The sequence below is a fragment of the Glycine soja genome, chromosome 18, assembly GCF_004193775.1.
Source record: "Glycine soja cultivar W05 chromosome 18, ASM419377v2, whole genome shotgun sequence".
NCBI lineage: Eukaryota > Viridiplantae > Streptophyta > Magnoliopsida > Fabales > Fabaceae > Glycine > Glycine soja.
The window spans coordinates 50,602,563-50,618,958 of NC_041019.1; the positions used below are offsets into that span (position 1 = coordinate 50,602,563).

General features: G+C 29.2%; 1 protein-coding gene across 1 annotated transcript; it reads right to left on the bottom strand.

The window, feature by feature from the left end:
• Nucleotides 1-8,733: 8,733 nt before the first annotated feature.
• On the bottom strand, nt 8,734-10,532 carry LOC114394602 (phospholipase A(1) DAD1, chloroplastic-like). Its single transcript, XM_028356235.1, has one exon. It carries the CDS (start codon nt 10,326-10,328, stop codon nt 9,036-9,038), a length of 1,293 nt encoding a protein of 430 aa, XP_028212036.1. The 5' UTR covers nt 10,329-10,532; the 3' UTR covers nt 8,734-9,035.
• Between the last annotated feature and the right edge of the window lie 5,864 nt (nt 10,533-16,396).

The window sequence follows — 16,396 nt, forward strand, 5'->3', positions numbered from 1 at the left end:
GAAATTTTTTATTTTAATAATTAATGTAGGTTAATATTATAAGATAATTATATTAGTTATTTGTTATTAGTGGATTTTATTTTATGTGATCAAATTAAGTGAGTCTATTAGACAACTAAATCAGATAATATGACTTAAATAAACATATGTCAATATAAGTGCGTTAGGGAATAATGAGAATCATATTAGGTTAACACACTATAAGAAGACTATAATCCTCAATATATTGAACCGTCACACATAATTTTTCTTCTCCCCATCTGAAGAGTTACAAAGGTTATAGTGAGAAATAAAGAGGTTCTGATTGAGAAAGAACCTTGAAGCCACCGGTTACTGATAACTGCGAAATTTGAGTTAATTTGATAGTTAATTTTTGTATGAATGATTTCAATTTCTTCGTTTTACTGTTGTTTTTAATGAAATAATGAATAAATTAATATCTTTGTAATTTTTTTTATCAGCAAAAGTTAAAAGAAGAAGATTTTAAGGACTTTAGTGGAAAATTGATGCAAAAACTAAAAGAAAAAGTCTTGAAGAAAAGTTGCAAGAATTAGACAACTCACTTAGCACATAGGCCAGACTTAACGCACATCCTCGCTTAACGGGCAAGCCCATGCTTAATGCGAAAAACTTCAAAGGTGTACTTAACGCGACATTCAGCGCTAAGCGTGTGATCACCTCGCTAAGCCCAAAAGATGCACGCTTAGTGCGAAGTCAGTGTGAAAAGTAAACTACCTTGGACCTATAAAAGGAGGAGGAGGCAGAAGGGAAAAACACACCGAGTCTCATAACTCTCTATTCAAGATATCCAAAGCTTAAGCCTATCCCATGGAAGAAACCCTCATTCTCTAGCCATTCCTCCCTTAATGTCTTCTAATCATCCAACCCCTTCTTCCATCCACATTAGCCTCTAAAGTGTAAAACCTCTCATGGCTATGAGAGGCTAAACCCCCTCTATTGGGAATCTAGCAGCCAACACTTTTGTAAAGTAACTGCTTTTATTATCTATTAAATGCAATTTCTATTTCTATTGCCTCTTTTTTGCTCTTCATCTTTATTATATGGTCTGGTCATCCATATACATTGGGAAATGATAATTTCTAAAGAACTGAGAAAGGGTATCTAAACAATTCATTGCTAGGGATATAGTAACTTTGTTTTGCCTCTGCATACATCTCCATACTTCATGTGATTTACTATTCAATCTTTGTAAAGGGATTTGGGAGAGAGAATAGATAAATTAGGGTCTTCATCGTGAGGGATCAGGGTTGAGTATCTTAGTAGATGTGAGTGGAAATTAGGAAGACATTAAATAGAGAAATACATTAATATTACATCAAGGGTGGTTAGGCATGTTAGGTCCCAACATATTTAAATTCTGAAGTTATCTTTTGCATTTAATCAGGTTTATTTTATTGCTCTAACCTTTTTAAATTTCAAATTCTTTCTTTCTTCTATTGTAATTCTTCATCTCTTGCTTACAAATTAGGTATTCATCAACGCAAGTACAAACAAAGTTCATGTGGATTCGACACTCGGACTTCCATTTTAAACTTTACTACTTGTGATAAATCGATATACTTGTCAACTAGTTAATAAGTTTTTGACGCTGTTGCCGAGGACTTTGTCCTTCATACTTGGTTGTTCATATGTCCCAATCTAAAAGCAATCTTTCTTTATTCTTTTATTCTTTATTTAAATTCTGTTTTAATTCTTTTACCTTGATAACCTGCATGGTAGTGTTTCTCTTTCTTGTATACGAGGTACATCTGTCGGGGAAAACCTTATTCCCTTAAATCTAGGGATCGAAGCAACTTGCAGAAGGAACAATGTTGAAAAAAAAAGGAGGAAGCAACAAGAGGTGCAGATTAATCAAGGAGAGAAAAGACCATCATCTGAATCATCCTTTCCCTCCTTGTGACAAGTCCACATCCTTTCTCTGAAGAGCGTATCATGATAAAAGACCATCCACGGAAAATGACGCTAGAGGACTACTCTAACTCTGCTACACCTCAATACTTCACCAACATAGTCAGACCGAACGTTTAAGCGGCCAACATCACATATTCACACTTCCCATTTGAAAATAAGGTATGATAGATAAATATTCTTCATTTAATCATATGATCCCATCTAATCTTATTCAAGTTTTTTTTTTATAAAAGGGAAAACAACGAATAAATGGGATTAAATTTTTCATGGATAGACAAAATGGATCGTAGCCAAATAAATTATTTTGCCACCTTTAGTTTCAAGAGAAGTTTCTGAAGAAGGCTTAGAGTATAATTCCACGTTCTTCATAAGATAAATTGATCAGCTTGAACTACAGTAGATTTATGGATTAGGAGTTTGATAAACTTTTTGTGGTTGATCAACGACGATCGACTCCATCGTTGCCACACGAGGCATTGCATGTTTCTATAGCATTAGTTTAAATTAAATACTTTGAAAACATAATTTATCAGTTTTTTCTTTTTTAATGAAAGTTCAAATTAGAAAAATAAAACCTCCGGTCCCATACCCTTAATCAAAAACTGGATCATGTAACAGCTGTGTCAGAGGAATTGCAAATTGTGAGTCTAACCCAAATTTAATGTGATTTTGATCCATCAATCTTTCAAGAGAATGATGTAATGGATGCTTGCAATGCAACTATAGACCCCACAAACTTTTGATACTAACTTCATAATTGATTACCAAAACACGTGTTCTTCTTTTGTAAAAACTTCATAATTATACAAATAGTTTTTTTTTTGCAAAGTTACTATAAAATCATTTTTAAGTAATTTATATGAAATAAGTTATTTTAAAGTTACTTCCTTAACATTCAAACACAACTTTTTTTTACAGGTTCAAACACAAAACTTATTTCATATAATCGATTACATTTAGATTAATTGTTAAAATAATTAAAGCCAAATACCCACTAAGTTCTTTAAATCTTCTAACATAACTCCCTAGCCTAAAATAATCCTAATATTGTCTTTGGCAACCTATGTAGTTTCTTAGAAAACTTTTTTCTTAAAAAAACTTTTAAGGCATAGTACATTTGTTTGGGACAATTATAATCTACAATTTTATGAGTATCCTTGAAAGAGTTCATTTATAATTTATTTGGATTATTTTATGAGATAAATACTTGTATAAGTGTTTAAGAAAACTTATGATATGTTTACAATTGTTGTGTTCACTGTATTTTAATATAAAACATTTTTAAGATCATTTATAAAAAAAAACTTACAAAATATATAAATTAATTAAATGAATTTTTCTTTAATAATAAAAACAATTTATAGATAAATACTTACATTATAATTTTTTATTTACTAAGTTTTTAATTAAACTGTCCACTCAGTCGGAGGCTATATATAGCAACCATGATCTGCACACTACACATATTTAACATATACATGATGGGCATAACACATTGGATTGATGTCTTTCAATATATAATAAGTCAAAACATAAGTATACAAAAAGGTTATTAACTTGTTTACAATTAAAACCATATATTTGCAGTTTATTTCCTTGGGAAAAAAATGAAAAGCTGCAGCTTTGCACGTGTTTCACATGTATCTCAAGACAAATAAAAGATAAGGATAATAATAGATAAAATTTGACTAGACTATTAGATTATTTGAGTTCACATTTACTTTTATGAAAAAATTTATATTAAAATTTATTTTGGTTACCATAGGAGTGAAACATGTACTAACTTTATTAATGATAAATTTCTACAACAGAATTTGGCTAACCACTTTTATAGAATTTTTTTTCTTTCAATTACTTTTTTTTTTTTACTAAAACCTATTTTTTGCACACATAACAACTTTTATGTTATATATCCATATTTAATGGATATATATAATTTGACTTATTGCTCACATTTTAATTAAATGTAGCATATTCATTTTCAATATGTTTTATTGTTAATTAATATCATAATAATATATTTTATTATTAAAATTTGATGTAAAATAATAAAATAAAAACATTAATTAAAAGTGCAACATTCCACTCAATTCAAAAATGTATTTAAATATTTTTTTAAATCTTCACACACACACACGTGTTATATATATATATATATATATAGTCAAAATCTAATTAAAAACTTTTCATATTGTGAGTATTTTTTTGAATATTTAGTAAATCTGGGATCAATTGTCTCCACCAATTAGAAGTACTGTTTTTATAATGGGCAGTGAATTCAACAGCTCATGCAAATAAATTTAAATTGATATTGTTCAATAGAATTGGCTAAAACATGAATTGCATGGAATTTCCCTTTCATCAACTTTTGTAGGAGCTCAACATAATACTACACTTCATTCACTTCAAATTAGGCCGTTTCACGTTTAACTTGCTGACAAATACTCTCATGCCAAAAGCCACACCCAAATTGTCTAGTGAAGATATATGAGATGGGATGGACTTACTTTGGGTGATTTAGCCAATCATAGAACATTTTGATCTCTCTTTGGTCCCATTTGATGACCTTGTCTAGTGAATATAAATGAGATGGGACCAACATCTTCAGTGATTTAGCCAATCATACAGCTGTGATATCTTTCATTTTAGGACCCATTTGCTGTCCTTATAAGAATATAGATTTATTTGGCCATCCCATATGCATCTTTTTTTTTAATCCTTTTTCAGTTTTTGGCCCGTACAAGAGGAGAGATTTAAACCATCAATTGCAAGTGTCTATCATAGTAAAAGCTGTCACAAACCCATGGTCTAAAGCCAAAGCAAGCCCTGGCCATGAAATGCCACCAAATACAATCTGTGAGCACATGAGATCAAACAGTGCCATATTGTCATTCACCTTTGTTATTATTAAGGCAGATTATACTCAGAAATTTTACAAAATTTTACATGATCTTCTTATTTATGTAACAACATAACAGTTTATATATATCTTGTTTTTTTTTTCTTTTATAAGCAGAGTATTATTAAAAAAAAATTACATGCGGTACGGTACTCCAACTCATGAACAAAAAGTCTTATAAGGTCAAATTAGAGAGATAAAGAAAAACAAACTACAAAGTCAATACACCAATAAAAAAAATTAAACACTACACATTGTGACCTTAAACTATGTTCTTGATTTAACCTTAATCGAGTCTAGAGTAGTATTGAAGTTAAAGGAACACATTACACGTTGAAAAATAATATTGTTACGCATGATCTAAGTAAATCATATCACAGTGCGCGACCAAAACATATATTTTCCCTTAAGACAGAGTTAAATTGAGCATAATCAAAAGCGAAAATTTTATTAGACAAAATCTCAAATTAACCAAGTCATGCATATTGAGTGCATTCCAAATTCGATTTATTACCAAACAAGATGAAAATAGGTGAAGACTATACCTTGCACTTGAGACAATGTTTTTCTTTTACATGCATTAACTTGAGTGGCACTCTTTTCAGGTCCAAGATAATGCAAGCACTTTAAGAGGGACACAATCTAAATTATTTTTCTTAATATAGACATTTTTTTTGTTTTTATATGTAATTATATAAATTCAAAGATGTCAAAATAATGTAAAAAAGGAAGAAAATGTCCTTTTTTATGTATTTCTGCTTAATATAGACTTTTTTTTGTTTTTTTAATGTGACTATATATATAAATCCAAAAATGTCAAAGCGATGTAAAAAAAGAGAGAGCATATATCTAGGGTAAATTTATTAAGTCTCATGAGATGCACATATATTGTCCTTAGTACTAATACCACGATAAAACCTGTAAATCATAGGACAATAACATAAACAGTTCAAATGGGAAAGAAAACAATGTTAACCACAAAACCTCTTCCGTTCGTTTGGTATGTGTGCTAGATTGCATACGCTTCAATTATAGACTTTTTTTTTTTTAATATAGTCCTGGATTCTTCACACTTTAATTTTTATACTCATGTACACTTCCCTCTATCTCTTCACCACCGCATCATATGTCATGTTTTATGACTTTTCATTTCTTTTATACACTTAGAGGGGGCGTGAAGTCACCCTTATCTTTATCTTCCTTTTTTTTGGGGTACAATCTTTATCTCATTTAATATACGCTAAAGACCCTCTTTTTTCGGTGAATAAGCTAAAGACCCTCTAATATTCAAATATATAATAAAACTAAATTGTTAGTAATATATTCCTCCGAGAAAGCAGCTTTTTTTTTCTTTCTGAATAGCAGCCTAGCTAGTAATTGTCAAAGAGTTCTCTTTTTTTTTTTTTTTACATTCATTTATGTACTTTCAATTATTTTTATGCCGTTGTCTATTGTCTAGCCACCAATTGAATGGCTGCTTATTGCGATTCTCAGATATATCTTGATGTCGATCGAATGTCAAAATAGTGGGAAAACATTGTTATTAGATTATCTAAATAAGAAATAGATACACGATGTCCCAGAACGTACGGAACCACTTGACGATGGCAAAAAGAAAAGGAGTTCCATCATTGCTTCAAGAGCTATGAAGGAACGACGTCATAGAAAAGAAATAATGATAAGATAGTGGTTAGGAAGAATAGCTAGATGTATACCAAGACTTGATTATATATCATTGTGCGCAACAACCTAACACTCTTGTATGTGCAAATTTAACACTCTAGAGTATATATGTCAAAGATTCAAAACTTCGAAGGAAAGGAATAAACGGTTAAAGAACTCGAGGATTTAACGAATAAGATTGTGTTTAGTTTAACGTTAAGATAAATGAGCACACATTCTTATACATATTTTATGATAAGTAAAAATTTATAATTTTTTATTCAACTACTATTTTAAACCTTTCAACGTTAAACTAAATATAGACTAAAGCATATATTCAAACTGAATATAACTATTATGAAATTTTTTCGTGTAACACACCTAAATATTTAGGGTTGGAATTCATTACTAGTTAAACTAAAAATTTATGATAATTGATCTATTTGTATTTAGGAAAACTTATCCACGCCCATCGAATTGATCCTGAGCCCAAGTCTATATCGCCAAATTAATCTTTTGATATCTATAAAATACAAATCATTGACTTTCTTCTATTTTAGGCTACTCGTTATTTTTCGTGACTTTCTCTGGTTGACTCTCTTACAAATTCCACAGACATATCTTACTTAATTATCTGGTTACAGGTATACCCTAACACGTGTTGACAAGTGGAACCTGCATACATATCCTAAAGATTGCAAGATGCACCTTAACCGTGTATTGATATCTTAGTTGTTATTTTATTTAATATAGTATTTGATATACTAATTACACTTAGGAAGCGCATAATATGTATATAAGTTTAATTCTTTTTTTTTACCTTGATTTTTCACATTTTAATTTTATATTCATCTTACATTAATTTTTTGTGTTTCTTTCTTACTTTTATGAGTTTATCATATCACTCCTTATATTTATCATATTTCTTTCTTCTGTTTTTCTTCTTTATAAATTATATATTACAGTCACAACTTCAAAATAGATTTAATTTGATTTTTTATAAATTGTATATTACAATCATATATATCTTTTCGCATTAACCTAAGATTCGGTTTGACAAGTTATTATCAAAACGAAAGGGACTGACCTAACTATCAGTTTGTTAACAAATGAAAACTACTTTTCCTTTGTAACTAAATTTTTCAACCACTTTTTGACTTCAATTTTTTAATATATGCAATGTATGTGATCAATATAGACTTACCAATTACCGTTGCATATAATGCTGAAGCTAGAATTCCATTCATATCATTTTGACTACTTAAAAATTGACCCATTCTTTTAGACCCATAGATTATTGCCTAGGAGTGGTGCTTTCATTTCATGCGCACTGCCTTTGGAGAAGAATTAATGATTTGAACTACACGAAACGACGACTAATCCTAGGTTTTTATTTCCATTTGTTTGTTGTTTATTCTGGAAACAGTGACGTAGTTGTAACCATATATCTCAACTAGCTAGGACCAAATTAAAATTAAAACTATGCAATGGCAACACTCTTTTCCCACTTCTTGGATATGATATGATATGATTGAGACGGGTACAAAGGGTGGCAATGGCATGATCATTAACAAAGATATTGGAATGAAAAATATCAAAGAAGTATCTAACTCAAATATGTAGGGTTGATGAAGTATCTGGAATTGAAAATGCATAATGTTGTAAAATTTTAGGGAATGTTTCTTGTGCCCTTGCTTTCCTTATAGGTAAGAGCACTTGTTTTTCTTAGCAAAGATTATTCAAATGTATTCCTTACACGGAAACATGTTTGCATTATTTACCTTCACATATTGGAAGTAGCTTTCGTTAGCAACTTGATGTGGACATTGCGAACCTCAATGGTGGAAAGCACGCTTTCTCTCTATACATAGAACTAAAAAATAGACCAATTGGCCGGGGCCATCTATGGGGCCTTGGTTACCCATTCTTCACTCACTTACAACGTTAGTTTTGTAAAACTATTGTATTAGTTGCTAAAACCAGCTTTTTCTTTTTTGAGCCAATTTGTTGCACGCCACTCTTTTGATATTTTTGTGCTATGTTATTTTCTTACGCGAGATATTAAAATTATATGCAAAATAGCAATTACATGATATATGAAATAATACATTAAAATTCTGCGGCACAAGTCTATAACTTTCTGCAATCAATTGTTGGTAATAAGTTCGGTACCGATAATATAAAGGACAAAAGAATAAGCATACGTGTAAAAATAAATAAATAATAATAAAGTCATCGAATAGTACATTCCAAAAAAAAAAAATAAAGCCATGTTATATCAAAACTGACAGATCAAACACTGATTTTTCACATAATTACTAGTAACTAATTTCCGGGGCTCTTTCTCTTTTTCTCATGATTCTTTCCATGCTAAGATTTGCGCTGGTATTTACAAACTCATTCTTTCAAAAATGAAAAAAATAGTATATAAAAAGTGGTAGAATAAAAACATATTTATCGTTGATTTAAAACAAATTAAACCAACCATAAACACATTTTACTTTCTAACTGTTTTTGACTGTTAAATCAATATTTATCAAACTCAATGCTGAAGGAACCTCTTAGCAGTGGCTCTAAAGGGACAAGTGGAACTGACAAAGCCGTCAACAAGGTGCAGGTAGGTGTTCAAATCGTGAGACGTGGCAATGTTGACACCCCTGAGGTACGGAGAATCCCTGCTACAAAGACGTAACTCCTTTCCAACCTCAGAGTACAATAGCCACTGAACTTCTTCCGCTCGTTTTCGAATCCATCTCTGAAACTTCGCCACTTGGACACTGCCATTGCATGCCGCAACATCCTCAGTTTTGTCCACGTCATCGAACACAAACCCGGGCACCTTGGTTATAACATCATCGGAGTTCACTATGCGCAACACCTTGGTCCCTTGCTCCTCCAGCCGCCGCCGAAAGCTACGGTTCCCGACGCGTGGACCCCCGAAGGAGATCACGGTCACCAGCGGCGGCGGCTGGAGGAAACTGTTCTTTATGTCATACGCCGTGAGAGTGGCCAATGCCGCCCCCAAACTATGCCCCGTTATGGTCAAACTCAAATTCTCTCCTTGGTAAGTTTTACGAATCCGACCAATCTCTTTCCTAACCATATCTTGCAAACTCATAAATGATTTGTTGTTACTAACTGTTGACGTGTACAAACTCAAGAACCCACTTTCTACCATCGCTCCATTTTCTTCCATGCTGCATGGTTCTGTTGTGGTCTCCGTTGTGATCGACGGAACTGAAACATGTGTCAGAGTGGCTCGAAGATTTTCGAGCCATTCTAAACATGTTGTCGTTCCTCTGTACGCCACAACTATGTCTCTTCGACCAAGTCGTTTGATCTCTTCTTTGTCGTTACACACTGCTACGTATCCAACGTAGCTCGATTGTGCTGCGACCCAACTTGGTGCTTTGTCTACCCAGCTAGGTAGTTTGATCCCCGAGGTTGCACGTAGGTGTTTTGTTACCTTGTAACCTGTGTTGTGTAACCCAGACTTTTCAAAGAGTGTGTTCTTTGGGAACTTGCATGTGGCGTAGTTTGGGGAAGAAGGGTCGAATTCAAAGGACTTATACGCTGCCTCAACGAAATGGCCATAGCGAAGAATCTCAGCGCGAAGGTTCTCGTCCAATGGGTCCAATAAACCGTCCCAATTGTTCATTCCTTGGTACTCCTTCCATCTCTTCCCAACTTTCTTGGACAATGGCGGCAACGAAGATGATCGCAACTGGGGCATGTTCATCATTTTCTCCATCTTTTGTAGGGGTTTGGTGGATTGAACGAGGGTTGTGCACTGTGGTCTAGTGAGGGTTGGAGTGTAGTTGTGAAGAGTTCTCATTAGTGGCACTAGTGAGTGAGAGGAGAAAGAGAGAGAGGGTTATGAGTGTTGTGTTGGTGTGGTTTGGAAGGGGGGAATTGGGAGGGAATTTTATAGGTGTGAAAAAAGAAGCGTTGAGAATGAGAATGGTGCATAAGTGCATTTAGCGAATAGAGTGGGTCGCCTTTATGATGAGTGCAAGTTTGCATAGAGATAGAAAGTGTATGCGTGATGGTACGTGAAATTTTTCTTTTCTTTTGCTATATATTTTTATCATATCGACAAAACCTTTTACATCTTCATTACGTAGAGCCATTTGTCTATGGACACGTTTGCAAAACATCCAGCCTTGTTGCGCTAAGGAAATTAGTGGCAAATGTCCGGGTAAAAAAATATATACATTTTTTAAATATATATATATATATATATATATATATATATTAATAATTTTTATAAGTTGATATAAAATATATTTTTTATTGATCTAATTGTTGAATTATATCTATATATTATTAAGATCGTTTGTTTTAATTTTTGTCAAAATTAAATAATAATAAGAAAATAATTAAATAATTTATATATATATATATATATATTAATAGATTTTTAAATATTTATATTATTTCAATTTAAATCTGTTTGAAAGAGATATTAAATGATTTTGAATTAATATAAAATTTTATATATGTAAAATAAATTTTTCAATTTAATCTAAGTTTTAAAAAAATATTATATAATTGAAAGTTATAAAATGACGTAATAATTGTTAATATTATATATTTGATCTCATATATATATATATATATATATATATATATTTTGTAAAGCTACAATCTTTTTAATGTTTATGATTATTTCATATTTAAAAATTATGATAGACAATTTAAAATTGTGGTTCAAATTTTAGGCACGTTAATTGCTCGGTTATTGTCATTTAAATACAGTAAATTTTCACGAAAAAAGAAACTTTGGCACTAGAGCATAAATCACTCTCTTCTCTTCTCCCCCTCTTTCCACAATGGTAGTGCTGAGAGTTATTGTCTTTTACTTGTCTCTTAGCTTTAAAATATCAATCAAATCGCAATCTCACTCAAGTTGCCTTTACACCAAGATTCAGTATTATTGAGAATAATACAATTAGAACTAGTTACTTGTACACACATGCATACATGTTACTTTATAAGTTAAATTTTAATAGTACTATGATTTTTGGACATTCTAGCCATCCCAATAAAGTATTGACATTCTTCATTTTTTTTCTCTTTTTATTGTGACATCACGTTATTAATGTATTTATTAGGTTGAAATATCTTTTTAATTTTTACAACTTAATAATTTTTATTTTTCATTTTTGTAAAATTATTTTTTTAATTCTCATAAATTATGTTATTTTATTTTTAATCTTTAAAGCATTTTAGATAACACTTTAGGTAGTGAAAAAACGTTATCTAAAGTCTCATAAGGACAAAAAATAAAATAAACATTATTTGTAAGGACATCTAAAAATAAAAAAATTATAAAAATTTAAAATAATAAAACACTCAATTACAAGGAAAAAAATATTTAAATTTATTGATTCCTTATCTTTCATTTTTTTCTCTCTCTCTCAAGATATTTACAGTTACATCTCGAGAGGTGTCTAAATATATTTATTCAATCTTATATTAGGTATATTATTTTTACTTTATATGCACATGAAACCATAATTTTAAAAACTAAACTGACAACCCAGTCCATCGAATCAGAAATTGGTAGCCAAGTGGTTTGAGAATCAGATCAGAAATGTCATCAATTCGATTTAACTAGACCAAATTTTTGGTTCAACCATTGAGCTACTATAATTTATTGTACATATGAGTGATATATATATATATATATATATATATATATATATATTTAAATCACTTATATCAATTAGTGATTCATTGGGTTGATATTGGATTTTTAAAACTATACATGAAACATCCCAAATGGAAAATAATTCCTTGCTCTATGAACCTGTCATAACATCTTCATTTATTCATGTTAATAGAGATTGCAATATTTTTTTTATACAGAAAGCTATGGGTAACAAAAAAAATTCTCTAAATATTTAGCTTAATTACATGCTTAAAGCTAGAATTCAAAGCTACTAAGTTGAAACAATTTTGTATCAAGTGATTCATGTTTTGATTGATTCATCATTTATTCCTTTTACATATAACATGGTTAACATATAATGAAAATGAGTTTAAATACTTTTTTAGTCTTTATAATTCTATTTTTTTTGTCCTTATAAAAAAAAATAGGCTTTTAACTCTTTCAAATTATATTTATTTTTTGTCTTTGAAATACTTTAGATGGTATTTTTTTATTATTTAAAGTGCTTTAAGAATAAAAAAACAAAACAAACATATACTTTTTACACTAAAATTTATTTTTAATAAAAAAGATTGAAGCTACTAATTTGTGAGGACTAAACAGATATTCATGATAGTCACCCCTCATAGACCAACTTGAATAACCATCAATATAAAATATTATTAACATATGTTCACGTTGATTTTTAACGCATCTCGAGTATTTTTTGAATAAAAACTTCTAACATATTTCTATAATCAAGTTGCTAGCAGGACCCTGAAATTATATAGTATTTAGCTTCTTCATTTGACTGGGACTTCATATGATATCCACGAGTTTTCTGGAAGGTTCTCACTAATTCATTGAAGACATTGGATATCATTTAACTTATGCCTAATAAGCAACCAGATTTTAGACACTAGTGCAAAAAATTATCTTCACATTAGTTAATTTTAATTTTCTAAATCCATTTCAAGAGATGTAAAGTCAATCAATATAGAAAGTGAGTACTTTTTAGGTCTGTCATAAGGCTCCAATATTTCTTTATATATATATATATATAGCGCCCCAAGAGATGGAAAATGGCTATGGGTTTTTGTAATTAAAAAGTTTTACAAATAAAATTGAGTTTCTAAGTTTGGCTGCTTGGATCTTTTATTGGTTGGGCCTTTTTTGCTTTTAACCCAACTAGTGCTAAAAGTTGTCTTGCAATCTTTACATCTAACCCTATTTTCCTTACCCTCACTCTGTATTTTCCCTTAGAAATTTGTGTTGTCATTGTAAATTTGTTGCAAAAGAACCCTTGCATGCATTGTCACGGCTAGGGCTGGTAATTAATCAAACCAACTCATAGTTCGAGATTAGATTCAACAATTAACTTATTGAAATTGATTCATGAATTGAATTTGAGTTTAAAGTTAAATTCATTAAATAAATGAGTTAAACTTGAATTACATATAATTCAATTTGATTGATTCATGAATCAATTTGTTATATAAATCTATCTACTTATATCTAGATCTATCTATTTATCATATATTAAATATTTTATTTTATATTATTGCATTCCTATAATTATTTTTAGTTAATCTAATATATTTTTTGTATGAAATTAATAAATAAAAGCATGTATAATAATTATAGATTTACCAAATTTATACAGTAAAATATTTTATATTATTAAATTGATATAGTTAATCTTTATTAATTCCATATTGATTTTATTTCTACATAAAATAAATAAATAAAAATATATAAATGATTATAATTTTAAATCCAGTATAACTAAGCCAAACCGAGTTGTTCATGAGTTTAAATAGAATCAAGTTCAAACTAAAAATAATGGTTCATATCAAACTCAAATTGTTTGTGGCTAGTGAGAATAAATTGTGAAGGGTAATGTGAATTTCCCAAATATTGGAATGAGGTTTTATTATTTTTGTCTTGTTAGAAGGTTATATTTTATCTGGTTTTGTTTTGATAAAATCATCTTTTGGGAATATTATAATGACTAATTTACATATAGTGGCAAAGTTTAGCTAGCCCCTATTATATTAAATTAATTATTTTAAAATTAAAATACTAACAATGTTAATAAAAAAAACTGAAAAAATTATCAAAGCAATACCATTTGAAAACGTAAAGGATGTAAGTGAGATTTTTAAAACTTACAGGACCAAAACATAAAAACACTAAAATATAAAAGACGAAAAAAGTTACATTTAATTTGGGTAGATTCAAATGATTTTATCAATGAGTTGATCAATAAGTGCATGCATGTCTTAGAAGAAAATAATACATGTCAATGAAGAAAAATGTATATTACTCTAATTATTGTTCACAAGTCTTCCAACTTATGAGAGAGAGAGACAAGCAGACAAAAAATGAAGTGTAAGATAAACTAAATGATGATATAATGAAATAAAGAGTAAAATAAAATTTAAAAAGTATTGTGAGAAAATGTAACATTACCCTTCTATTATTTTTTGAAAGGTTTTTTTTTTTAATAATTGTAGGCACTTTAGGTCACAAGGCTAAAAAAAGATACACGTTAGATACTATTTATTTTTGTATTCTTTTTTATGTTGGTAGTATAACTTTATGAGTGTAGCAAATAGCAATTAATATCTTGAGAAAAGTTGGCATTAAAGACAAGCACTTTATGCCCAGCATATTGGTCCATTCCCTTTTCTTATTAAGATCTTCTTAATAAAGTTTGGAATTATAGAAGTTAGTAGGTCATCATCACTCACTATAAATAAAAGAATAAATAACACACATTCACCGTAAATAAATAAATACATATACTAATAATATAAAGATATTTTACATTATCACTCACTCATAGATTATCATATAATAATTATTTTTAAATAAATCATACCAAAAATAATTACTTTTTTATTAATCAATAATAAAATAATCTGTACACTAAATGTATATATCTATTACAATCTAATTCGTGTCTACTCTCTAACACGAAAAAAATATCATAAGTCGATCTACTCAGGTATTATAGTGGACAGTTCGGCTGCGATGTAGTACTTTGTAAAATGAAAACTAATGTTAGTTATTTTTGTATTTTAAAAGATTACAAATATAGTACATAAAAAACTATTAATTTGGTAATTATATTTCATTTAAAAAAAAAAAGTTAACAATCAATTTTAGTGTACGTGCTTTTAGTTTTTTTTTTTAATCAAATGCTATTAGTTTAAGTTATTTTGTAAAAAATAATCAACATGCAACTTATCATGAACTCGGTATTTTATTTTATTTTTTTGGAACTTAGATATGGCTGCAGTGTACTTGCGTAGGACATTGGTCATAAGTCTTGCCAAATTCATAAGTTGTGTTCGTACACCCAATGAAGTATTTAGAAACCGCATGATATTTGTCAGATTGATAGACCCACAATATTCTTAATGGAATTTCTAGAAATGTGGCCTTTTAGGTAAACATATAGAATATTAATTGGTAGTGGTAGTCTGGTAGAGCATGAGAAAAAAGTTTGGAGGGCTAAAATAATTAAAACTATAACATTTCAATTAAATATAATTTGATAAAATTATTTTCTATTGTTTATTTTAAAATTTTAATAATAATTTTAAATATTAATTATTTTCTTAACTAATTGTCTTTTATGATGTTAAAATATGTTTACTTTATTCATAACGCTACTCAAGTTTGTTTTTCTTATATGACAAATCCACATTTGCTATTGAATAAAAAAGTTGAAACTTTTATCTTTAATTTTAAAAAAAAAATCCATTATTTTTTATGAAAAACAAAATTTGTAAGAAAATACGGAGAAAATAATAGAAAAAATATGCATAAAAGTCACATTTTAAGTTCTGTTTAAGCGTGCAGAAAATATCCATGATTTTTAATAAATATGAAAAAATAATCATATTTTTGCCAGAACATGCAGAAAATTTTATAGAGAAAAATACAGAAATAATAGAAAAATATGCATAAAACTCACAAGAAAAATCTCTAAGTTTAAAGGTTTGAGTCATATTGTATATAAGCTTTTCTACACCTGAATGAAGATATAAAAGCTATAGAAAAATAAATTTTAAAATACAAAAAAAATGTTTAATATTAAAAGAACATTAATTAATTAAATAGATAATGTACATATAAAATGTGTTATTAGATTGATAAAACTTAATACAATACTTTAGGATTTAGGCACTATTTGTACTATTTTTCAATTAGAATTAAAATTTTATCTCGTTAATTTGTAT